General features: G+C 38.8%; 1 protein-coding gene across 2 annotated transcripts in view; it reads right to left on the bottom strand.

Moving 5' to 3' along the window:
* CPNE4 (copine 4) overlaps nucleotides 1-27,265 on the bottom strand; it is a 225,490-nt gene that overhangs the window by 173,319 nt on the left and 24,906 nt on the right. The window contains exons 2-3 of one of the 2 annotated variants that reach the window (XM_050315595.1): nucleotides 15,336-15,485; nucleotides 4,719-4,906 (exon numbers count right to left, since the gene is read on the bottom strand). In XM_050315595.1, coding sequence (XP_050171552.1) covers nucleotides 4,719-4,906; nucleotides 15,336-15,393 — 246 coding nt within the window. In that variant the 5' untranslated portion in view covers nucleotides 15,394-15,485. The remainder of the gene's footprint in view (nucleotides 1-4,718; nucleotides 4,907-15,335; nucleotides 15,486-27,265) is intronic. The other variant, XM_050315604.1, reaches the window with a different exon arrangement.

The raw sequence follows: 27,265 nt of genomic DNA, 5'->3' as shown, positions 1-27,265 counted from the left end.
CTCTGTTCACTACATGAACTAAAAAGGATGTATTTATTTGCATTTATTTACATGTGGGGTTTTTTTTCCCCTTTTCACAGTATTTTTGTAGTTATTTTGGAACCGTTTGGTAGAGTCATGGAATATATCATCCCACAGACTCCCCTATTTCATGGCTTGTTGGCTTCTGCAGTGGGCTGTAACAGCCACAGATGGGTAACATGAAAGATTCTTTTGGGTATCTATGGAAACAAGTAGTTGAAGTCTGCCTCAAGGTCTTATCTTCAGATCCTTCCCCCATGCTAGGAAGGGGCAGGGAATCTCCTCCACTATCCGATATGGAAAGGAGCAAAACAAGTCAGCCAGTGCTGGGAATGAAAATGGGAACCTGAGGCAGGTGAAGAGGCAGAGGAAGGAGAAGGATGATGGAATTCAGAAATGAAACAAAAGAGAGAGCAGGATTAAGTGGAAAAGCAAAAACAGATGAAGAGCAACACCATGTCCTTCCTATAGCTTGATTCCTATGGAGCCTGTTTACTAGGCTTCACTGGTATTCTACACTTTAACTGGTTCTATGCATTTCCAAGCTCTTTGGCCTCTACCATCTGTTTGCATGAGGGTCTGTGTGGATGCAGGTTAATGCTCAAAGAAAAAAAAAAGTTAGAAAATTCAGTTTTGTTTGTTTAATCTTGCCAAGCTAATCCTTGAAATGTCATGCTAAACAATAAGTGAATAACTTTTATTTAAAAAATAAAAAAATTAAAAGTAGTGATTTTGCCCTACACATTTTTATCAAAGCTCACTGAGTTTCATGAAATTTGTGACTTCAGATAATGCTTAAACAAAAAAACCTGTTTCAGTGAACAAACTTATACATCCAAACAATTCCACCCAATTTCATCAATATGAATTTTAGCAAGTGCATGCTGTCTTTGGGTGCTGCTTTATTTGCTCTGCAATTACCTCAAGTTTAATAAAAACTCAGGCAAAATAAATAAAAAAGCAAAAACTCCATCTGGCTGTTAAAATCCACAAGGCAGCAGATACTCCATGTCCTCAAATTTTCCTGCTTAAAGCCATAAGAGTACGGCTACAGGAAGCCCTCCCCGATTTCCAGACCTAGCTACCTGCCTTCCTAAGCTCCTCTTCGCTTTTCATAGCTACAGACATCATGTTCCATCTGCTACATGGGGCTATGTGACACCTCCTGATTTCTTGTAAATCTTGTATGACCAGACACAGCTCAGCAACTTACTCAGCTTTCAAAACAACATGTGTATGCAGATAACAACCTGTGCATAGGCCCAAGTTACTTTCTTAGGAATAAGGAGTTCATGAGAATGTCAGTGCTAGCATATCTTGGCTGAAGACTCCAATGCTATACACAATAACATTTATTACACATGGACATCCAACACTGCAGATGGGTAAAATAATCATTGGAGCAAAGGAATTTATCATCACGTACCTCAGTCATTCACCATCTGAAGCTTGTTACAGTAATTAAACTCCTTGTACACAAGCAAATCAATATGGAAAAACAGCCATTGAATTATTATCTTGAACGAACAGTTTAAGTACAACATTTGGCCACTCTGCAAGTGTGTACCTGCCTAAAATTAAGGCCAGAAGAGCTAAAATTCAGTCCTGGGTAGTAGTACAGATAATTCTGTATCACACCCTGCAACGTCAGGCTAAAAATACAAACTTCATGTGTAAGAAAGAGTTAACTGCTGATTTTCCTGGGAGAGACAATATATTATTTACATTCTAGATTGGTGGAGATAGTGCTTTTCAGACAGCACCAATATTCATATACGGAGAAATGTGGCAGGAAGACATGTGTGCACATTTGTGCACGTGCAGGTTTGTTTGTGGGGAAACATTTACCCAGACAGGAAGAGAAAAACAGAAAGCATATCTGTCCCAGGCCTGGGGACAACCCCCAGGATTCTTTGAGTCTCCCTCCTCAGATATATTCGAAACCTGTCTGACACTGTCCTGGGCAACTGGCTGTAGGTGTCTCCTACAGGGACACCTTAAACAGCAGGGGATGGACTATGTGCCCTCTTGAGGTCCCTTCCAACCTCACCAAACCTGTGTCTCAAAGAAGTAAAAATAAAACAAACTAAACAAAAAATAAAAAAGAAACCCAAAACAAAACAAAAAAACCACCAAAACTAAACAAACCTGAAAAACCACAATTAAAAAAAGAAAAAAAACCCAAACAAACAAAAAACAAACCACTGTGCCATTTCCAATCTCTGGAAACTGCATCTACCCACTCTACAATAGCATCAACACATTTTCATTCTATATTTACATATGCAGGTGGCACAATTTACACAAACATACACATATGCATACACAGTACTGCAGCACTGGAAAAGAAATCTCAGCAACGGGATGACATGTTTTATCAAAATCTTCCAAGAGACAAATGTGCACCAATTCCTCACTTTCAGGGATTATCTGTGTCTGTAGAGTGAATCACTCACATGCTAGTGTATGTATGTAATTGCATACACTATGCAATCCCATCAGCCTAAGCCCACAAGCTTCAGCTACATCTGGCCTAATAGCAGCTGTGCAGCCAGTCCTCAGTACTTTTCAGAGATTTCAAAAGCACTTACATGCAAGACCGCAACCTGTATTTCAACCACCTCCAAACAGCTACTCCATGTTGATAAAACCTCCTAAAAACTAGAGCATGTGATCAGCGTGCATGTTTCAGTAACACCAGTATCTTGCTAGAGTCTGTTTGGAGACATCCAACCTACAAGGGGTTTAAGGTGTCTGGAAATGCAAGACAATTTCATCAAAGCACTAAATCCATATATGCAAAATTCCTTGGTTCTGCTCCTGTTTGGGTTGCCATTTAGTGATTTCTATATTAAATATACTCACTTCTCTGGTAACTAGATTTACTCTTTTGTAATTATTAGTTTTTCTGCTTTCTCAGATCTTGCTGGATCACTGATTGCCATCAGCAGAAGATTCTTCCAACCAAATTATATCTTCATCTATACCTGAGTGATTCTGCTCAATTTAGTTCAGCAATTGCAACTTAATTAAAAATTCTGTTGAGAATGTGTTGGCCAGAAAAGACTCATTATGTCAGAGCTGTATTCACTCCACAGCACTGATAGGAACATGAACTAATAAAATTTTTTTATTCATACTAAAATGAATGCCCTGGACTCCCATTAAAGAGTAAGAGAAACTAACATAAGATGAGAATCGTATCAGTGGGCAGATCTGTTCTGCAGGAATTACTCCATTCAAAGAATAACTTTCCAAATTAAAACCACATCAAATAAAGGGAATCTCTGTTACAACATCAGAATATATAATTTAAATCTACTTACCCTGCTCATAACTGGTCAGAGACAAACTATATGTGAAATGCACTCAGTTATTCAGAGAACTGATAGATCACAAAAGTTTTCATTCTACCCTTTCCAAACAGGGCATTTAACTTATTTTGACCTTGAATACCTTGCTTGGTTAATTTATACTATTTATGTGACTACTCAAAGTGCAGCCAAAAGCTTCTTTCTACATAGCTAGCTAAAATTACTTTTTTCAGGCTAACTACTATATCACCTTAAATATTAATTACATGGACACACTGATTTTATAGCTGAGACAATTGTGAGAGTTTTATTTCTACTTATAGTCCAGTTTTCTACCAGGGACATATTTAATGGTCCCACAAGAGAAAACTAAGAAAAGAAGAAGAATACCATCAAAAAAACCTTAATTTTGCTATGCTAAATTAAGGCTGGGAGAATTTCAGAAGTCCATAGGTCAAAACCAGATAATTGGAATAAATGGAACCAAATCCCCAAAGTCTGACAAATTTGGCTGAAAATGCTGAATTAAAAGACCCTTGAATTTAGGCTTTTACTTTCTGCCTATGTTCAGAGTTATTATTTTTATGTTTTCATATATAACACAATCTTATGCTGAAACTCTTGAAAAGAGACGGATGAATACACACTCAAAATTAGCTGGATTTAACACAGTCCTAATTTTCTCTTATGTACATTCTATTTTCTTTTTGAAGTCACACCTTTTAGCTTGTTAAACCACAAACACTCAAGTATAACTTTGAAATAAAATAACCAACAAGATGTCATTAAAAATATTCCATTCCATTCTAATGTTCTTTATTTACAATTTGAATTTCCCTAAGACATCCTATTTCCAGTTATCAATGAAATGATTTCCAAGATTAGGTAAAATAACACGAAGTAGGATTTTAGTCAAACATGCAAACTGCAATAGAAGGCAAATTGATCCAGCAAACACATAACTTCAAAATGAATCCAATTGTAATGCTCAAAATTTGCAAATCAAGCTGCTCTTTCACCAGATTGCTTGTCAATTAGTAATAAATATTCCTCTCTTCCGTGGCATTTTGCTTCTTTCTATTGTAATGCCTGATGGTCATTATCCCTGTTATTATATAGTGTTTATGAAACATGAAGCCTAAAGGGGAAAGTTTCATGACGCTTCATCTTGATTTTTAATCTAGACTCCAAAGAGAAGTTCAAAGTTTTTGATTCAAAGCGTGTTAGGGTTAATGGAAAATCTCCTTTTACTCTTACAAGATTACGCCACAGGCTTCAAACTGCTTTTTCTCTTTATTGTCCCTGCTATTTGAAATTTGCCTCAGTTTGTCTATACCATCATAAAGTGTCAGAAGAATCATTTTTATTCTTTTAAGCACTCACCTCAAACCATTGGCCATGAGACTGCATTTTAAGGATGACACAAGGATCTGGTTTTGAGAGGGCATCCCTGTCTGATATGCCTTTGCATGCAACTCGCAATTCCACTTTAGTCAGGCATGGGCTGTTAAAAATTCCCAGGGTATTGGCTGCTGATTCATAGATGTTGCTCATTTTCTTCATTCCTTGTTCTGAAAGAGAGAAAAGGTCTCTATTAAGAATGGTGCACACACAGTACAGCCCTTCCCTCCCTTCCAGAAGCCAATGCAAAGTTCTGCTAGAACAATAACTGTGAATGAGATCCAGAGCAAGAGGGGGAAAAAATAAAATCAGAAGAATAACTATAGAAAAAAGAAATAATCATCTCATATGTTTATAAATAAGCCAAGTTCAAAACTGTGATCTTGATTTCCAGCTCTGTTCCTGGTTACAGAGCTGCACTTCCCCAGGCCAAAGGATAGATAAGACAAGATGATAAGTCCAAATTTCTCCTGATAACACCTTAAGAAGGCTAAATTAAATTTGTTCAGCGCTCCCTCAATCTGCTTTTATTTATCGGTATTCCATCCAAAATGTATGCACTTCTTACACAAACTTTTGGTGTAAATGCTATAGAAGGCCCCTTTTCATATCAATCTTAAATTCCAGAATATGTTTCACTATTTCCACACTTACTGCAGAAGATTACCTCCCTCCATTGCTAGGCAAGTAGTCAAGACTGATGTTCTAAGGGGAAGCACAGGATATTTGCACTGGTAAATCTTGTTGAAATACAGTGTCTGCTCTTTTGGGTCAGGAATCATGGTTACATGAACACAGGCAGCTGGAATGGCAGGGACCTCTGGCCCTTACGTCATTATGAACACCACCACCAACCTTACAGCTCAAGCTTTTGCTCTCAACAGAAGCAACAAAAACATTTTACCACAAAGCTTAGCAAAAGATCACTGTATGACTATTATTGCATCAATAAAGAAGAATATGGGAATGCTATACTTGCTAAATTGTTCGGAGCTTCACAGCCTGACCTCTGAAAATTTTTCTCCTAATACAAAGATTAGTGCCTTCACCACCTTACCCCATACCTAAGAGCTGCAAAAAATTAATCTCACACTTCTAGAGGGCAGATTTGTCTTGCCAGTTTATCAACAAGATAATTTCATGGTCTGTTTTAAATCTTTTCGCTGTCTCTTCCACAACATTCTGTTCTCAGATGTTAATGATTTTTGAGAACTGTTTCAACAACAGTTAATTTTTGGAGATATGGAAGTGAAAACGAAGTTTTCTTTTCCCAACACTGTGAAACTAAAAATAAACCCACAAACCCACACTTATACAGTTTTCCTGTGAATTATAAAGGCAAAATTGGAAAGGTATTTCTCAATTCAGAATAAGAGGAGTTGGCAATACAGTGTGGACCTCTAATACATACAGATAAACTTCAGGAATGTAAATCTGAATGATTAGGTAGATGATCTGCTCGCTCCCCTTGCAGATCAGACACAATTTACAATTCTTCCAATTCAAATCTACACAACAACGTACTGTAGGACCATTTATCTCCTGTGAATACCCCAGTCGTGCTGGGTTTGATATGTTTTTAAGTGAAGTGAGGGTGGATGGACTGTAATCACCCTCTCGAGCTCAGGATCTATGCGCATATTTCCTTATGGTAAAACAGGCTTGAAACGTGAGCCGAGCCACAACCACAGTGCCTGACATCCTAAGATCAAAATAGTCTCCTTCAGCTCTTCCAAGTTACTTGTAAATATGGTCACCTGAACTACTGTACCTTGGATTCAGTGTTAGGAAAGAAACATGACTAAGAAAAAAGGTAAAACTAAACAAACTATAGAAAACGTACTGATATTACTCTACGTTATAAAGCCCAAAGAGCAATCTCAGGTTCTCCATGTGCAATCTTATACACTAGTTTAGCTTCTCGTCCATTTTTAGCTAAGAGTCCTGACACTGAAAATAAATCAGCACGACTCAAATCTCAAAGTCTTTTAGAGAGTAGGGAACAACATTTTGTGCTGGGTCAATTCATGACAGTGATGGCAAGATCGTAGCTCGAGAGCAACAGCAAGCAGAGGGAATTGAGCTCCAGCTTAATTGGAACTACTCTGATACAATCACCAATGGAGAAGCAATGACCTGCATTCAAAGAAGGACCTGAAATCTGATACCTCAAGTATGTGTGACAAGAAGTGATTGGAAAAAATCCTACCAAAAGTGATGATTCAAAACAATGTTTGGAAGACTGGTTTTCTTCTTTTTGTTGTCTTTTTTTAAAAATAAGAACAGAGTAAAGTGGTGATACTGTGACAAATCCACTGAAGGCTACTATTTAGCTAAAAATTACAGAGAAGATTATATGTATTTATAAACGTGCATGTTTTTGCTAGCAATCATCACAATCTGCTTTATTCATTCTGCTCCTAATATATCCCAGATACATGATGTCAGGAGCCTAAGTTTCCAAGAACTAGGATTACAAAAACACTGCTAGGAACTGAGGTGGGGGAGGGGGAAGACTGTTGTCTGATTATTCATCATTTTATAATCCCATCTCCTTCAGAAGGCTGCTTAACAAGCGCATCCCACACATTTACAAGATGTTTTTACATGTTGCCCTTTCTGAATTGAAATCCGTTTGAAAATTGGGTTAATTCTGTCTAATGCACATCATACATCATTAATAAAATGTCATCCTTTGTGCAAAAATAGGTTGGTGATTTAATTAAACTGGATGATTTCAACACTGAAGAGGAAAAAGTAGCAAAGTGAGGGGGAGAGGTGTATTTTTCTTCCTCCTACAATAATTATACACTGTTTTTTAGAACTGCGGGTAAGTATAAAATTATATTTCTTTTTATCACTACAACTATTCCTTCAGCTTTTACAAGTTCTAAATTTATCAATGGAAAAGATCAAGCCACATCTTTTGTCTCATTATAGTCTTCTTTTAATATAATCACCAGCTTGGGCTGTTGTACTGATGTCACGTTACCAGGGAGCTGGGGCCCTGGAAAATAGATTTTGAGCCTACTGAAAATGGCTAAGAAAAGGTATTATTTTATACAAACAGAGAGAAGTTACACTGCGTAAGAAGCTATTTGTCAATGAACTACGTACATTAGTGATGGAGGAAAAAAATGCTAATTTTTCTCTGCTATGAGCTTTTCCTTTTTCAGTTCATTAGAACCTTATTATTCCTTCAACATCCACATGGTTTCAATATCCACTGAAAAAGAGCTGTATCCGTGAGAGGAAAGCAATAGCATATGTAGAAAAGTAAGCGAACTGGTCACACACTACTCAAGTTTTCAGTTCATTTCTGCATACATTCTCTTTCATTTCCTCTGGAAAAGAGGAAAACAGGGTATCATATGCTTGCCACACAAACGTACTAGACAGTGCTAGACTGGATGGAAGGGGGGAGTAAAACCAGGCCTTCTGGTTTCACCTCCCCATGGTGAAACAGCGAGGAAGAAGGCAGTACCAACTGGAAAAAAATCTTAAAGTGCTAAAATTGAAACATGTACCAGGTTACCCTGAAAAACAAACAAACAAAGAATGTGTGGAATACAAAAAAAAAAAAAAAAAAAGTGAAGACCTTGAAGACAGGTCTCTATCTTCACCCTTCCCAAAATATTCTATATCTGGCATATTTAGAACTCACTAGAAATTAATGTGCTCTTTTGACATTTTTAAAGAGATTCATGGTTTATTGATGTGTATAAATTCCTGATGAGGCTGGAAATAAAGAACATAAAGCCAAATTCTTCTCCATGGTGCCCAGTGACAGGACAAGAAGCAAATTGGCACAAACTGAAATACAGGAAATTCTGATTAAGGGAAAGGAAATGTTTTACTCTAAGGCTGGTTGAACACCAGCAAGCTTCTCAGAGAACTTGTGCAGTATCCATACTTAGAGATACCCAAAATTGTCTGGAGACAATATCCACAACTTGTCTAGACACGGCCCTGAGTAACTTCCTTTAAGCAGAGGTTTAGAATATCCTTTTCAGCCTCTACTACTCTTGTGATTAAGAAGAAAACAATCAAATTATACTCTTTTAGTGTATGGATTGTGATATGTTGTTGAGTACTATTCAATGATTTGAATCCCTTGGCTCCAAAATCATGCAGAAAATCAAAAGACAGAGATGAGCTCAACATTTCCTGTACAAAGTCTACAAAAGGTTCCCATATGTAGGTATCTCATTAAAAGCAACAGCACACAAGTTCAGAAGATCGTACCTGCCTATATAATTGGATTACACTGAAAATCAGTACTACACATTTGACACATACATCTTCCTCCGTTCATGGGGACTGAACGGTTTAAAATGTTCAGTCAAGTAGTCTAGTGACTACAAAAGTAGTCACTAGTGATTTTGTAGTCTAGTGACTACAAAAGTAAGCATCTTCATGATGTGAAGTGCAAACAGTATATGCCTCTCTCCAAGATCTAAAAGATTTGAATTCAGCTTACACAATCAGATCCACCTTGTTACAAAATGTTGATCCACATAGGGCTTTAGAGAACCTCACAGCAAACTCATAACCGGGCTCCTTAGACTGACCATGAAATAAATCTAAGATGCTATCTGCATTCAGATTTCAAGATTTCTCCTCTGCCTACCCTGTCATTTTGCTCTCCTGCACACACAGTGTCCAAAAAGCTTTTCTGCAAGATGCCTGGGTGAAGAATGAAGAGGTTGCTTCTCTACAGCATCTTGCTAAGAGCCAGAGAAACATGCACACTCAGCCTCAACTTCAGTTCAAGTAATAAATGAGCAGCAGATGAGAAAGATGCTGAGATTAAAAGCAGTACCAGTGTGCTCAGCATTTAGAAAAAGGTCTTGTTATTTAGAAACCAGAACTCCAGGCCAAAGCACAAGCAAATGAATTCGGGGTTAGCAGGTTTCCCATCACAGTTATATCGAGAACTGCGTCTGAATCATTTGTTTTACTGGTACTCTGGTCATGAAATGAAAATGGGCCAATAGCATCTGCCTGCTTCTGCAAAAGTAAACAGCAAGAGTCTGCTCCTGGAAAGGTAAATTATGTTCATAGTAGGTGCATGCAGTGGGAAAATACTAATGTGGGGTTACATGAAATAAGAGCTGTGAATAAGTGCCTCCAAAAGAGGGCAGGCCTAAAAGCACTGGATGTTGTGGCACTAGCTGCTCCCTGCTTCTCTATACCTATGAATTATATATGGGAGAGACATTTAGCGTTAAAAACACATGAGCAGCACAACTCTCTAGACAGAGAGCTTTGTACCTACAATTTCTGGATCTTCAAGGTTTAAAAAAAACCAAATCTACAGTTAGCACCTTAAAATTCATAAAAATCAGACTACCAGCTTCTGCTGGAAAACAATTAGTGGTCCACTGCTGAAAAGAAATGGAAACCTACTTTTCTATGTTATTAAGAATTGTGATCCTTGTAGCCCTAGGAAAATGGCTTCCTCTAGTTCTGTTCTACATTCTTGACTTATATTACAACTCATAATCAAAATCTAAATAGTCACGTTCATTTTTAGGTGAAATCGCTAGCTTTCAGTGACAAACAGAATCTGATTAAATAAAAGGATATTTTGAAAGTGTACTGAAGTTTTTATAGGGTCTGATCTGAGATCCACAGAAGTCAGTGAGAAAATAACCCACTGATTTCAATAAAGTGGGCGGTTGAGTAATATAGTGTCTCAAGCAATCCTGTTTTCTCCCAGTGTATTTCATCATTTGGCAACACAGTGATGAAAAAGAATCATGAGGCAAAGAGGATTCAAGTGCCTTAGAACTGTCTTTTGGGGCCTGACCCAAACTCACTAACCTTATTAATTGGTTTCAAATGTGCATTTCTCAGGCCCTGAAAATTTTATATGCTTCTATCCTGTTTCCCTTTATGATACGAGATCAAGTTATGAAAAATACAGTAAGAGTGAGATTTATAGAAAAGGTTGAAATTATATCGGATGTTCAGGCAGAAGAGTTTTAAAAAGTTCCTCTGTTTAATTACTTTTTCGGCTCCAGTAGAATGTAGGCCATGGACCCCTTCAAGGAATGATACTAGATGAGGTAAGCAATTATTTTTCTTTAATAAACTTTATGTGATTGTTAATTCCTGGTCTCAAGGAATTACTCTATCAATTGTTGGCATCATGGTTTCCTTGGTTGTGAAAAGCAAACCCCTTCCTTCTCATTCAGCCATGTGGTTGGTAAATAAGCTTTGTGCAAATAAGGAAAGATGGGAATTTATCAGGAGGTCCTGATTCAGCAAGTTCATTAAATTAATATTCCAGGTCCTTAATCGGGAGCTCACTAAGATACCTGGCTTGCCAAGGTCTGAACAGAGAGCCCAGAGGATAGCAGATAGCCCAGACAGAAAGCAGACCTATCTTTATTAAAAAATGTAGGTCAGTGGTTGGAAGCCAGTGATCAGCCACAGAAGATGTTGTTTATTGCCCTTATTTCCTCTGTGAAGCAACAGCTTTTTCACTATAACATTTTCATAGCAAAGGGTCTTCTGTAGCCTCTGTTACATTGTTTGATGAACCTCACCATGAACTGCTTTCTTCCTTATTTTGTCTAATCTTTGTTGCTGATGTGGCCATTGCCTTGGCCTGTCTCTGTGCATCTCTGGAAACTTACTTCTCGTGAACAGTAAGTGCAATCTTAAAACATAGTCATTCGATTACTTATCTTTGACCACACTCCCAGACTCCTGATTACAAGATATATCTCTAATCACTGCACAAGACCTTTCTTCTCTTGGCATTAAAAACTATTCTGGTCAACATTCACTATATTATAAAGAATTTTAAAGGATCATAGATAATACAGACAAAATGCCAGCTGCCAAAATTAATTTCAATAGGAATTATTGAGTAAGGAGAAGTCAAGAGGGTAGCTAGACCCCTTCACAGGACACTTTGTGCAATTAAAAATACAATTTTTCCTTCTTCCCTTTGATTCTCTGACTCAGACAAAAATTAATGAGAATTTATTTTAAGTTACACCTACCAAAGTTTGATAAAGGTCTTTGCAAAATGAGCAACAAACTCAGGAAGGAAGGAGGATCTGGAGAATCCACAGCAGTTCTATCGTGAACAATGAGACAGATCTGATAATGCAAGTAATCTATTTAGACAGAAGGGGAGAAGGTTCAGAGCAAAGTGCCAGCAGTGCAAATGGAAATATACACACACTGACAGTTCAAAGGGACTCATTACTATAGAACCAGCTGTTTCAATTACAAGGGGAGAAAGGAAAGTCACCAGAAAGAAACTGAGACATCTAATGTATGACAAAACACTGTACAAGAGTGTGCTACCCCTATACAAATAACCCCATTCCACTTAAGAGAGGGGAAACCCCCACGATAACTGAAGCAGTGGCCAGTTCTGGATGCTCTGAGTGGAGCCCACCAAAGTCAGACTCAACACAATGCTAAGCACCTGTAGGAGTCACTTGCTAAAATACGTATATTCTATTATCCTCTACTAGAAGTGTAAATTTAAGATTCTCCCTTTCTCCTTTAGTATGTGGCTAATGCCATCAGTCACCTCTTACTTCGCAGAGTTCCCACTCTCTTCCTGCTTACAATGCTGTAGTATACAGGAGAAAGACAGGAGACTGAACAAATACAAGATCAAAATAACCTTCCTAGAGATAAATGCAGACAACTCCCCTGCTAGAAAGCAGTATCAACATTTACTACTGGAAAAGCAGTAGAGATTTTTTTCCCCCCAAAATTAACCAAAGTCTGTTTTATTTACATTCACTGGATTTTTACCAGTCACAAGGAGTCTGCCTCTCCCACAAGGCTGGCTTACAGGCTGGTTACAGAGGGTGTGTATTTTGTCCTGTTTATAAAATGACACAGACTTCTAAGACAGTGTGGTGTCTTAAGAGGATAACAGAATGTATTTTATTTGGAACAGTGTAGAGGCCAGAAAGAACCCAGACTGATGCATCTATGTGCTGACACAGAGTAACAGCTTGCCCCACAATTGTCCTATTATCCAGTCTTATTTCCTTAAATATGTCCTGTCCAAATCCTTCACTTGCAACAATAATATCAAGAAAAACATTAAATAGTCCCAGTGTTCCTCATAAAAATGACATATTTTATCTCAGAAAACATTAATGGAAGTGGTTTCATTCTTAATTTCATTTTGATTTGCAAAGCCATTAGAACTGATGTTCCATAGCCCTTTCTCACCATTATAGAACTTAAAAATGTATTTAAAAAGCAAGAGAAAGAAAAGCTAGCAAAGTTCAGACTGTCCTATAACACGACTCCCTGAGCTGATGATTTATGAGTAGGACTGAATAATATGAAGCCCCAGTAAAATTCAGGCTGCCAAATAAGTAAATGATTTGCCTAATGGCTTTGCTATTGGTTCTCAGGAGTCTGACACACAACTGTGGAGATAATGCCTGAAGCATGGGCAGCTGTAAGCAGAGGGATTAGGCAGTGACACATGGAAAAGCTCTGGACCATTGAATCCACTTCAAACATCATACTGAGGAGTTTCACACACACAAAAACCCAAACCTATTATATGCAAGCCATGCGTGGTTTGTGAATATAAGTGACATGTAAGCCTAGTAAATCATAGAAGTTCAATTGAATCTCTCTAATCAACAACTTCAAAACTACTAGCATGAGATCCTTATTTGACTGCCTATCACTAAAAGCCATTACAATTTTCTTAGGTTTGCCATTTTAGTTTGCTGCTTGTACTAAGCAATATATATCAAATGAAACACAGGAACAGAAGTTTATTCACTCTGAGGATATGCATTTGCTGCTTTTCTTAAATCAGCTCTCCCATTAGGTATTAGAGGGAAAATAAAGCTGTCATAACAAGAACTGAAGCTTTATAATACAGTTACTTATCCAAGAATCTTAAACGATTGGATATTTCGGTATATTTCAGAGAAAGATAAGCCTGGAACAAAATCAAATAATCCCAGCATTCCAAAATGTAGCAGTCACAATTCTGCTATCAGCTGAGAGTCTCCAGAACACACTTCAGGTGAAACAATTCTTGAAATAATTAGCCAATTCTGAACAACAAGATTTACAGTCTACTCTGTTAATCCTTGCATTATCACCTACACACGCAGAAAATACATTTAAAATTACAATTACCCTTTATTCACCTTGGAAAAGCCCACTGGCTATCAGCTAGAAGAGAACCACAGAATTGTTTAGGTTGAAAAGACCCCTGAGATCATGAGTCCAGCCACTAACCCAGCACTGCCAAGGTTACCATTAAACCACGTCCCTAAGCACCACATCTACACATCTTTTAAATACCTCCAGGGATGATGAATCAACCACTTCCCTGGGAAGCCTGTTGCAGTGCTTGACAACCATTTCAGTGAAGAATTTTTTCCTAATATCTGATCTAAACCTCCCCTAGTGCAACTTGAGGCCATTTCCTCTTGTCCTATTGCTTGTTACTTGGTAATGAAGCAGTAAGTTGTATTCCTCAGTTACACTCAATTACACCAAAGTATGTATATAAACACATGTAACGCTTGGAAGAGTTTATCCATTTACAGATGTAACATATTGCAAACTGCTAATTTTCCTCAACAGATGGCTATAACGGCTTTTCCTGCAGCATAAAAATGATTCTACAAGAGAAGCTGCTTCCTGCTGCTAATCCAAAGATAGGCACATCAAAAACAGCAGTGAAGAAGAACTTCCCATTTACTGTTTAGTTCTTGTACTTGCAATATAACCAGAAGATATACTTACTACAACTTGGCTCAGGGCTTCTTAGCAGTGTGAGAAAACCTAAATTTGCCTACTACACAGGGGCCACAATGAGCCCAAAAACAGAACTGAGCTTTTTAAAGTCAAGTTGCTCTGTCAGGTTGGAGAGGAGCAGAAGAAAGGGAGCAACAGATAGAGTCACAAGCAGTTGCTCTCTCACTTCATAATAATAATGGCCATAGTCTCTCATCAAACATGCTTGATCCCTTTCTCAGCAACAACCAGAACTCCTGTGACCTCCTAGGACTCTGACACACAAGGAGCAGCCTGTCCACCCTCAGGGGGCTACTGGGTAATGGACAGTTTTGCCAGCCAGTCCTGAGTTCACTTTCTTTGCAACAGAGGTTCAGGGACAACAGACTGGTTTGTACAACTATATTAAGTTAGAGTATGAGCCTTTCTTGCCTTCTTGTCATTCACTTACTTTATATTTCCTTTTCAAGATCCTTGATCAAATGTTTGAAGAGTCACCCATGAGACTTAGGCCAAGCACACACTGAAACTGTCTCAGCTAAATTGGCAAGAGATGTGATCACATTGCAGCTCCAACTGTAGGCACCAGAAAATCCCAAAGGAGATGGAGCTCTGACAGCCAAATTACATTTATATGGAGAGTGTTAATATCTTTCCTAGATCCATTTCTACTCGTTTAGTCTGACTTATCAGCCATATCCTACTTCCTGTCTGGTGTGTTTTGCAATCACAGTACCCCCGTACCATGATAGATTTCTTTTCCAAAGAAGCCAGTAGCTATTTTTGGTATCAAACTGATTCATAAAAGAATTGCAGCATGCTGTCAGCAAAAGGTCCTACCAGTGCCAAATGTGCTGCTGGTGCCAGTGTCGTGCCATTCCTCTGCTGGCGTGTCCATGCTCCACAGGATCTGTGCTCTACTGAGCGACCAAAGATGGGTCCTAATGCGTCAGGACACAGCGCAGCCTCATATAGATCCTAACCTGGGCCCTGGAAGCAACAGAGCTTTGTCAGCAATGTTATAGCAGAGCTGCTTCGTTCTGGCACAGTGCCAAGGCTTTGGCTAAATATTACTTTTGAAAACAAGCTCTAGAAATCCAAGCCACCAAGAGTTTTCAAGCTTTTCTCTCCCTCAGGAATTCTTGGGATATGAGAAATAGATGAGAAGCAAGATACTCGGAATATCTTTTATAAAACTTTGTCTGACACAAGTCTCTTAAACACTTCTAAAGGGAATCTATGAGTACATGCAAGAGTTATGTTTTCCTTGTGAAATCTGCAAATCCCCATCAGTCTCTGTTAGCAGATGCTGACAAAAAAAGGGTAAACCAAACAATTCAGTTCTGTTAGTTATTATGGAGTTTGGAGGTAGAAGGAAGGGGTTCTCTGTTCCTAAAATAATGCACACCAAAAAAATGGACCGACATCATCACTGTTGATGGAAGTCCTAGTGACAACTGCCACACACAAAAAGCACCATAACATCTGCTGAACTTGACATCACTGCCTGGTAGGACAACATTTCATGAAGTTCACACTAGGTAAGCAGTACCCCTACGATTTGGGCACATATTGCACAGGGCTTCACCTACATCTGTCTTTACAGGACACATTTATACAAAGTGCTATGAAGTCCATGAACCACCCATCGACAGACAGAAAGCAGTGCCAATAAGCCAGCAGTGATAGCCCTCAAGGGAGAAGAGACACAAGAGGTTGGTATTTAAGTTCCATCCAGATTGTTCCACTTCACAAATGCAATGTCTATGATCAGATAATCTAAGACATAGTTCTGTATGAATTGAGAGTTTAAAGGCATTCCCTCCAAATTCTGTGAGAGCTGCCAAGAACTAAAGAAAACGCAAAATTTAGAATATGCTAAAACCTGATCATTGCTCAGAGCACTAAGAAATGTCTTCCTTGTTCAAGTATTTATATCTGGATTTTAACTCTAAGAGGACTGCCATCAGAGTCCTGTACACCCACATATTTTTAGAATTAGGAATAACATGTTGACAATAAACCAAAACACAGCTGTAACAACAGACGATACTCAAATTGGTCTTTGAATACTTCAACCCCACAAGGCATTTAATATTTACTGTGTGTTATTCCAGATCTGTATTACAGATGATGATGAGGAGGATTATTATTATTATTATCCATATCTGTATCCAGATCCAGATTACTGTGTCTTTTTCCAGATCTGTATTGATCCAGGGCAAATAGATCCAATAGACTTTTTTCATAACTTTAAAAAAAAGATAACTAATGGTCTAATGCATCAACATGTTTCAGTGTACACAAGTGTAAGGTAACTTCAGAATTAAGAGTTTTGAAAGGCCTTCACAAGTATGGAATCCAAGATCTTCATTTTTGTTCCTCTTAGCAGAGAGAAGTAGAACACTTGTTTTTCATTTTCTTCTCTAGTATCAGCAGCCTCCACAGGTAAAGGTGTTGGGAGAGTAAAAGAACAAACAAAATCCCCATACAAATTAATAATAGAGCACATGGGTTATAGTAAATGCATGCCCTCACAGATCAGTCCATTCAATTCATGTCTATCAAAATTCAGTGACAGATCTTTAAATACTTCTTTATAACTGTGGTATCAAATCCAGCCTTGGATACCTATGGAAAAGATGCACTAAAAGGTTCTAAAATATCAGAAAATATATGCCCTTTTAAAAGCATTTTGCTGTTTCAGTCATAAGCACTGTCTGCCAGTTACAAACATTACAGCAATTGAGATCTGACCCAGTGAATGATGGATGACACTCCTTATGCTCCCGAGCCAAAATGTAAATTTTACCTATAACTTCTGCCCTCTACAAATATTGGGTTATACAATAATGAGGTCCTTGACTGCTGTTGCATTAAGTTGGTAATGAGATGGAATGCACAGTCATACCATTTAGTGCTCTAAATTGCTTCAACTTTGGAGTAAATATATCAACAAAAACCAAGCTGGGATATTAAGCACAGAGTAATACATCAGAGTAAGATGTTCACTTGCTGATGTTACATGAAAATTATTTCTATATTTCACTGAAGGATTCTTCAAATGATTCACTTGAGTAATATGTTATTAAATGAAGCACATAAAAAGAGACATCATGAGCATTAACTTAACTGAAGGTAGAAATAAAACTGACAAACATTTAATACTTACTGGAGGAAAACTCCAGTTCTTCTCATGAGATTTTTACCAGAAGCTAGAAAGCCTGACATGAAAGTGCATTTCCTACCTGTATTTTTACCTTTAACAGGAATGTGAGCATTTTGCAATGTTAAGAAACCTGTTTCAGTCAAGTGATTACTGCAGCATTTCTTATTTAGCTACTACTTCAAGTATGAAGTTTCAGCTTGCTTTTTCCATTCCTCCTCTTTTTCAGCCTCTGAATAGCCATGTTCTCTCCATCTATGCTAAGTAACCTATGACCACCTTCTCTATTCTAGATGTCTACCAAGATTATGCTTCCAAGTTAGACAAGTTGCCCAAGAAAAATCTCAGAGCAGTTTGAACATATCTACATCATGTTGTCAATGATACCACAAAGGAGCTCTTTAATTCTCAGTCACTGACACTTCGACATCTGACAAGATACTGTGTTGCTAAAGTCAAATTGCACTGGATCTTCAATAAAGTTAATGCAGGCAAATTGTCTGATAACAGTAATTTAGGCTGAAAGGCATCTCTAGGGGTCTCTATTTCCAATCCCTAGCTCAAAGCAGGTCTGGTTCAGGTAACTGCTGACAGTCTCCAAGGATGAAGATCCCACAGCCTCTGTGGGCCTCTACTCCAGTGTTTAACCACTGTCTCTGCAAATATCTTATTGCCCATTTCCTTGCTGCAACTTATGCCTGCCGCCACACTTCCTACCACTGTTCCTCCAAGAAGACCCTGGCTCCACCTTCTCTGATGACAGCTCTAAGACCACATTCTCTCAGCCTTTCCCTCTTAACACTGAGCAAAGCTCAGGTCATTTCAGGACTCCCTTTGACTTCACTGACTTACTTAGCTGGTGTGTGTCAGAAGATCTGGTCAACTCAGTTAAAACAATTTAGGACTAAAAAGGAATAATATCACTGCCATTTCCTGCATATTATGGGGAGGAGACAGGCTTTAGAATATCACAGTTACATTAAACAAACAGCACGTTCCAACTGGGAGCTGCATCCTTAAGTGACTTTAGCAATGCACTTTGGCAGGTCAAACCCTATGAACAAAACTCATTTACACACTGCCTACGGAGACAAACATCTTTCATGAGGGTGCAGTATTTCCAATGCATCCCTTTAAGGGACACTCAAGAAAGGTAAAACATATTATTGCAGGTTTAGTCTGGTTGCTGTAATGATGTTCCTGAGTAGAAAGGTGGCTTAGTAGAATGCAATGATAAATCAAGATATAAAGCTTATCTTTCACTATTTGGTATTTTTAATTCCTGGTTAACTCCTTTCAGTCAGTGAACCATTTGAACTCAGACAAATGGTATTTGAAGCTTTTTTCCCCTCAGAACTTTGTTCAAACAAAGATTGCACTGAGGAAATCAAATATTTAGTGTTGCTTTTACCTACAGATTGTTCAAAATGGGTTATAATTTCTCTTTGCTGTATTTTGAAATTAAAAATTGAATTAAAAGTGTTGTGAAATTTTAAGGGTATTAATCTTTTCTCTTTCCTCAGCTTATCTATTTCCTGTCCTGTACAATTAGCATTTCTTATTACATGAAACTTAGCTACAAAAGTTTCTAACACTTCAGATCTGCCAATTACATAAAATTGTCTAGGAGAGTCAAAAGAAGTTTGGAAACAAACCTATTGAAACAGATTCCAAGAAAGGCTCTTAGTTTGTTATCAGTATCATGGGTTTCTAATTTGCCAAAACTGTGCCACATAGGTTTTGCCACATAACTTTGCTGTAACTTGCATTTCTGTTAGCTGCCGTCCTTGCCTTTCCTTAGTAGTTATAGCAATAAGTCATAGCAATAACCAAAGAGTCAACTCAGAGAAGAAGTTGTATTTTCTATTGCCTTATTTCTATCATGCTCTGCATCTGTGTTTTGTACTTTGCAAAACAATAGCCTTAAACTCCCCCAACGGCAAGACAAAAGCTCAAAGACATCAAAACCTAATTTTGCTGTCCCCATCTACAAACAGGGAATGCTAGAATTAGACAGAGGCTCACACAGAAGTTTGCTGCCCAAAAGAAAAAAACAAAATGGAAAATGCTTCCTCAAAACAGCTTTAAGTTAAAAAAAAAAAATCATATTTCTGACTACATTAGGTTTACTCTAGCAAAGGTTAAAAGGCCACAAAATCATCTTTTTAATCTGGCTGTAAGAAAACTCAAAAAAATTTTTTTCAATTTTGCTCAAATATCACTCCATTTCTTGCCCACTACTCACGCATTTCAATTTTTGCCATGCATAAAATAATTTTATTTAAGTCATATCATTTGCAGTGGTATATTTCAAGAAGTGTTAATCCTTCATTCATAAAGACTTAAAGGCAAGAAATCTTTGATATTGCCCCTCAAGCAGCCACAGGCTAAAAACTCCTAAGCTGACACACCAGAGATCCCACAAAGGAGGAACTCATCCCTGTTCTGTTGCCCCAGTGTCTTCTTCATTCACAGCACAAATACACCATAGTGCATACAAATACCAAACTGTTTAAAACTGCATTACTTACCTAACAACCAGCAGTCAGTTAGTTTACATGAGAACAAACCCAAGTATTTACAGGGAAGAAGAAACCGTTTCAATCTAGCCTGGCTTAGCCAGTTGTCTGACCTGATTTTACCCAAAACTGGCAAATACTTATTACCACTGCATCAGCAAAATCAGGACCTGCCATCAAGAGAAACCGAGCACGTAAACTTTGCATTTATATAATACAACATGTTTTGTTCTAGGAGGCTGAAAGAGGCTACCCAAAGTGTAAGCTGATTTAAACTACCCCAAAGCAGAATGCCAAACTGTACCTCAGTTTCTCAACCACATGCATGCCCAAGAAGCTGACATTACCTAGCAGCAAATAACTCAAAGATCACACTATTTCTCACCTTTCTCGTCTGTTAATGAGGATGGAGTGGTCCTGCTTCTGTCCTGGTTTGGTGCTGCTGGAAGACTAGGCTGGGGAAACCAGTGATGTATTCTTCACTGTTACACTTTATATCACCCTAGTCTCTGCCTATTCTAATTGTAAGCTTTTTGCTTTATTTTCCTTTACCACTCATCTCTGTAAGCATACCACAGTTGTTATTCAAGGTCAAACCACACAGAGGCAGGTGAATCCCTTAAATAATTAAGTTTGGCTTGATATAGCACTATGAATATCAGAACTCAGACATTTGGGCAATAAAACTTACGGTGGAAAGAGTGTGGAAAAGAGGAGATACATATTAGTTGGTAACTTGTTGCATTTTAAAACTATTAGCACTTACTTACGCCTGTCCAATTCATTCCTAGCACTGCTGAAATAAGCAAGATCACAAATGCATATATACCTCCATCTGCTTAGAAAACACCTGTGAGTATGGTGTTTACCAGTGACCCAGAGGGAGAAAGTAGCATCTCTGGACAGCTGTCTCTCTACTGGGGGAGTCAAGACAGGCATCTGTTCTACAAACTACGCTTTAAAATAAGACAGAATATCTTCATTTGGAAGAGAAATTCCACATTGTCTTTCACACAGTCTGTGCATACCCAAACAACCTTTAGGATTTCCTATACTACTCCACCTTAGAACAGCAAATTTTTAGGTACAAACTACCACACTTGATCATACTTCACTAATTCAAAACAAAAACAGGCCCCACACCAAGTAATTAAGCTCATTTATCTACCCATTGCTCAAGGGACTCAGAGATGACCTCCAAGTAATCACCAAGACAAACAATGACCCTGCCTATTCAAAAACAGAAGGACAGTCTTGACAAACGACAAAAAGTAAAACTGAAGTCCTCCTCCCCTTTTTGCCTCAAAAAAAAAAAAGTCCAAACCAAAACCACAGACAGCTCTTGTCTTCAGAGAGGATATTACCAGGTCTAAATACACAGTTACTGTGAGCGAGCAAGATCCTATGAAATTTGAGAGGACCTACTCTTTTTCCAGTAGCCAACATTCTATACCAAGGGTAATATTTGGAATACTCATTTTATCCTCTACTACCAACGCAGTAGCTGTACCCACACGTTCTTTAGTTAGAAAAGATGTATATGGCACAACTGAAAATCTTGATGATAATCAAAACAGACCAGTTGCTTCCCTTTTAGACTGACAGTGGAGTGGCTGGGAGTTCCACACCCAACCCACAGCCACCCTGACCACAATCAAAATCCCTGTCACCTCCAGAAACAGAAGGTTAAGTCTGATATTGGCAGTATTTTTCCAAAAATACACCTTTTAATGCCCTTATCTCAGTTTTCTACAGTATTTAGTGGAACTATTGTCACTGTGGCAACAGCACGGTCAAAAACGACCACAAAAGCCATGAGAGGTAAGAAAAGGACATAGACCAATAGAGATGAGTTATGAACACGGTAAGGTGTTCCTGCCCTAAACAATCCCCTAGTGAGAGTTCAGACATGGGACATGCTGCAGGATTGAGACTCTTGAGAAGGCAGAAACCATTTCCCCTCAAAAAAACACAGTAAGCAACGCTTCTCACGAAACCCTTTTAGAAACTGTCTCCTTCTGACTTTCCTTTTCTACTTACTTTTCTTTACCAAACTTATCAGAGCCCTTCTGTCCCACCTCCACCCTGGCCAGCTTCCCAACCTTTTTTTGGCAGCGCTGCAATGTCACACCTATTGCCAGCCACAGACAGCTGAGTCTGCTGCTCTGGAGTGAGATCTAATAGAAGAGAGGTGGAATGCAGAGGACACAGAGTGTGGTACTAACGTTCTCTGTCTCTAACCCAGATAGATGCTTTTTGAGTTGGGATAGGATTCTTTCAGTTGGCAAAGGAAACAAGAAAGTAGACCAGGACTGCTGAGTCAAATGTATCCAGTAAATTTCCTTGCACAAAGTCTGCAGCTGCTCCAAAAAAGGGTGATAATTACTACAGGAGACCGTAATTATACCAGGCCCACCTATCTTCACTCAAATAAAGGAAGAAATGTCTCCACATTTTCCTGTCAGAGCAACAAGGGACAAAACTTTGATAAAAGAAGTATTTTCTATTCCAAAGAGAAAACCCTCTTTCCATGAGCTTTTGGCCATATAAATCAAATCAGAAAGAATAAATAACACCCACTGGCTGGTCACAAGTATGCAATAAAAATGGAAATCAATGTTCATGGAAGAATGTTGTTTGCTACTTAAATGTTATTGAACAGTAAATACACTAACAACACATTACCACCGTCTTCATGGACATTCTGCAAACAAAGGGAGAGATAATACATAAAGTATCTGTGCAAAACTATTTGCTCAGATAAAATAAGTTTATGCCTATTGAGTAGTGTTTCTTCAGTGTTTCTGCAGGATTCTTGTGGCTCTCCAATCCGGAGCATTCTCTCATACATCAAGGTGTTCTGGTGATTTAGGAGAGAGTCTTATTCCCAGCAGACGTGCTGTGCTGTTTTGGGCTGGGATAAAGCTAATTTTCTTCACAGTGCCTAGTACAGGGCTGTGTTTTGTTTTGCAGAAACAGTGTTGATAATAACGAGGAAGTTTTTGTTATTGCTGAGCAGGGATTACACAGAGTCAAGGGCTTTTCTGCTCCTCACACCACCCCACCAATGAGTAGGCTGGAAGTGCACATTCAACTGGGAGGGGACAGAGTCAGGAGGTGACCCCAACTGACCAAAGATTCCCTTACACTAAGTTTGCAACATATATATGGAAGTAAGTAAGTGCATGTCAGAGGAAAGGCTCTCTTGTAGGAACTGATTTTTCAATAGATCAAAATAACTTTATGCTTCTTTTTACACGAATATTCTTTAATTAAAAGATAAGAAATACAGCTACAAAGATTTCCAAGATACTTAGCATTTTCTCAAGTGATACCCTAAGGCTTAAGTATTGCGAATCTTCCATCACAATTACGCAGAGCTTACACTATTAAATGCTCTGTTCTTTGCAGTTCGCTTGATTACAGAAGGAATTGATTTTTTACCTAATTTTAGATTCTTTACAACACTTTAAATTGCATTACTAGATTGGAACATAAATCTTTACTGTTTGGGATGTTTCTTCACCTAAGGAGAAGTCTAATGAATTGCATCAAGGATATCCCACTTGAACAGCGAAGTATCCAGACAAATACTTAAAAAACTAAAACAAAACACTTTGCTTTGTATTATTTAATGTCTGGAGGAAAAAAAAACAAACAACCTCAAACAAAAAAACCCACAACCAAAAGAGTTTCTAAACCTAAGGAAGCTGTACCGAAATCATTCTTCTATGTGTCTTCCTATCAATGAAGTCATTGGAAAAAATTTTGTCTGAATTTCAAGCCCACTCTAAACTCTACTGAAGACAATTTAAAGATGTCATTACATCAAAGGGCTGTGGAGTCCCTGTATTTACTTGCTTTTTGCAGCATTTGATCTTCGCTGCAGAAAAATTAGGGAGTCATTTACAAACCCATTTGCTCTCAAAAAGAGTAGTAAAATTGCCACCTAAAATGGCAAAGGCTCTCTTGTTGCAGGACTGTCACAGAAATATAAGCATGTGATCCCTTCACAAAAGACAGTGTCATAACACACACAAACTGAAAGGCTCAATTAAGTCCACATGGCATATTTTGTTTTGGCATTTCCTGACCCTCCAGTGTTTAGCTTTGCTTTTCACAGCGGGAAGCTACATGAGAGATATTCGGACAGCAAACCATAAGTGGACATTCCATTCCAACACACAGGTGGAGGTACAAAACGCAGGCATCAACAAGACAGAAGAGTTTTTATTGCACAGGTATCTACTGTTCAAGATGAAGTGGAACCTCACAGTGGCAGCAGATATTCCTGTCTACTATAGGCCATATCAAAGTAAAGGCTGTGACACAACACAGTCCCTGGCAGTGGGTTCTGTACAAAGGAGTGTTGCTCATCCACTCTCAGTTCATGTCACATGGGAGAGCAATTACTCCTGGATGACAGTTTCTGCTACAGGCATATAATACTTAGACTTCTGTAGCAAGCACACTAAATGCAAAACTTTTTATGCCAGGAAGCACAGCAAGAGCAGCAGAGGCAATGAGAGGCAAACATTTTGTTAACAAAGGTGTTTTTTCACTGAGAACTCTGCTACAGATTACAGATGGGGAACAACTGAAAAAACCAACCCCCCCCCCCAAAATCTCAGGTCCCATTCCAGACTGTAGCACAGTTATACACTGCTCCTTTGTACATCCTTCCTGTTTTCTGCCACCTCTGCCTACCCTGTCTCTTTTCTACCCTTACCTCAGTCTCAATTTCTGTTCTTCCTCTGAGCTAATATCACCAATCTTCTGTCCAATTTCCTTGTTCAAGTAGCTACCTGTCTTGAGTGCTTCTCAGACCACTCTGCTCTACCACAACAGTTCTTTTGTTTTGGATTGGGTTTTTGGTTGGTTGGTTGGTTTTTGTTGTTGTTTTGGATTTTTTTTGGTTTTTTTGGAATGGGATTTTGGGGGGAAGGAGGAAGTGGGCAACAGTATCTCCCCTGTTCTCACCTCCTCATCTGAGCTTGTAATAGAAGGGTTAACTTTGTTCATAAAATCTTATGTGTATGAGGGAGTCAGAAACTTTTTGTAATTAAACAAGAGGAGTTTCACAGACAGCTTGCTAATCAAGCAAGTGTCAATAAACAACTGATAAGAACTGCACCTTTCATCTCTGACAAATACCAGACGACCACTTACCCAGCCACCGAACTCAAGCCACAAACAAATTTACATCCAAAAAGCCAATGCCAGACACCACTTAACATGTACTTAACAACCACGAACGTGTATAAAAAGAGACACTGACTTCATTTCGGTGTGTGCCTCGGCAGGGCACTGCCCTCCAGGCCACCCAGCGCTGTTTTGCTTTATTATCGCTTGCTTAATAAATTTATCAATGTTTAATTAGAATTGAGTTGTCTAAATTCTTATACTAACTTATAACAAGCTCTTTTCAAATACGATCAAAGTGTTGCCCAGCCCTTCCAGATCCTCCTGGCAGCTATGCTAAGGCACATGGAGGACAGGGATGTGACTGAAGACAGTCAGCACAGCTTCACCAAGGGCAAGTCCTGTCTGACCAGCCCAACAGCCTTCTATGATGGAGTGACTACATCAGTGGACAAGGGAAGGAGCTATGGATGTCAACTATCTGGACTATCTGGGTCCCTCCTGACATCCTTCTGGATGACTGGTGAGACACAGATTTGAGGGATGGACTGTTTGATGGATGAGAAATTGGCTGGATGATCACATCCAGAGGGTAGTGTCAACAGCTCAATGTCCAGATGGAAATCAGCAACAAGTGGTGTCCCTCAGGGTCCATACTGGGACCAGCACTATTTAATGTCTTCATCAATGACATGGACAGTGGGATTGAGTGCACTTTCTGCAAGTTTGCAGATGACACCAAGCAGAGTGGTGCAGATGACATGCCTGAAGGATGGGATGCCATCCAGAGGGATGTGGGGACCTGGACAAGTTTGAGAAGGGGGCCCATGTGAGGGTTCACGAGATTTAACAAGGCAACAGTCCTGCAACTGGGTCAGGGTAACCACAGTACCAATGCAAGCTGGGGAATGAAGGGATTAAAAGCAGCCCTTCTGAGAAGGACTTGGGAGTGCTGGTGGATGAGAGACTGGACACGAGCTGGCACTGTGCACTTGTAGTCCAAAAAGCCAACTGTGTTCTGGGCTGCATCAAAAGGACTGTGGTCAGCAGGTCGAGGAGGTGATTTTCCCCACCCTACTCTGGTCTCATGAGACCACAACTGGAGCACTGACCAGAGGAGGGCCAAAAAACGGATCAGAGGAATGCAACACCTCTCCTGTGAGGAAAGGCTGAGGATATTCCCTCATCTACAACACAGAGAACCTAAGCTTGTTCAAAGACAAGACCACTGCATTTTATTTTAAAAGTATGAAAATGTCACTTTCTTGGAACCTTACTTAAGGGATATTCTGGCTTTCCTTTGCAGTTAGAAACGCAAATTCCAGCATAAAGTTCATTTAAAGTCAGTAAGCACTTCAAAATGGAGGAGTATAGTTGAAGTGTCAGAACACCTTAATAGTAACTTCTCTTTAGTGCAAAACAGCATCTCAACTTCATTAAGATCTTAAGTACTGAAGACAAAGTGTTGCTGAAACCTACAGCAAGAAAAGCATAAATTTTGAAGAATTTAAGTTTTAGGTTATTATCAGATTATGTCTATATTAATAGAGGTATTTGTCTCTCCTACCCAACACATCAGAAGAATAACCAATCCCTTGGAGCTTATCAGTGCTTTTGTTCTTTAAAATAACATTTATACTTGCTTTCAGCATCCACCAAGATGAACTTCTGCTGGCATTAGTACCTGAAATAATTTCATGTGACTCTTCAATTTGCACAGGACACTGAAAAGGCTCCCCGCATTCTGAAGAAATTAAGTGCTTAATTCAATCCACGTGTCTATCTCTGGGTTTTCTTAATTATTCATTTATCCATGAGAACAGAAGGTTGCAGGTCTGGAGTTATATATAGAGGTAGAAACAGAGAACAGGACAGAAGCCACTTGCCCATGTTTGTTTATTTTGCTGGGCAAACTTTACATCTGCATGAAGTGAGAAAGCCGT

The sequence above is a fragment of the Myiozetetes cayanensis genome, unplaced genomic scaffold, assembly GCF_022539395.1.
Source record: "Myiozetetes cayanensis isolate MyiCay16 unplaced genomic scaffold, myiCay2020 scf1, whole genome shotgun sequence".
NCBI lineage: Eukaryota > Metazoa > Chordata > Aves > Passeriformes > Tyrannidae > Myiozetetes > Myiozetetes cayanensis.
Note: the sequence above shows the minus strand (reverse complement) of the source record. Positions and strands in the feature narration are given on the sequence as shown.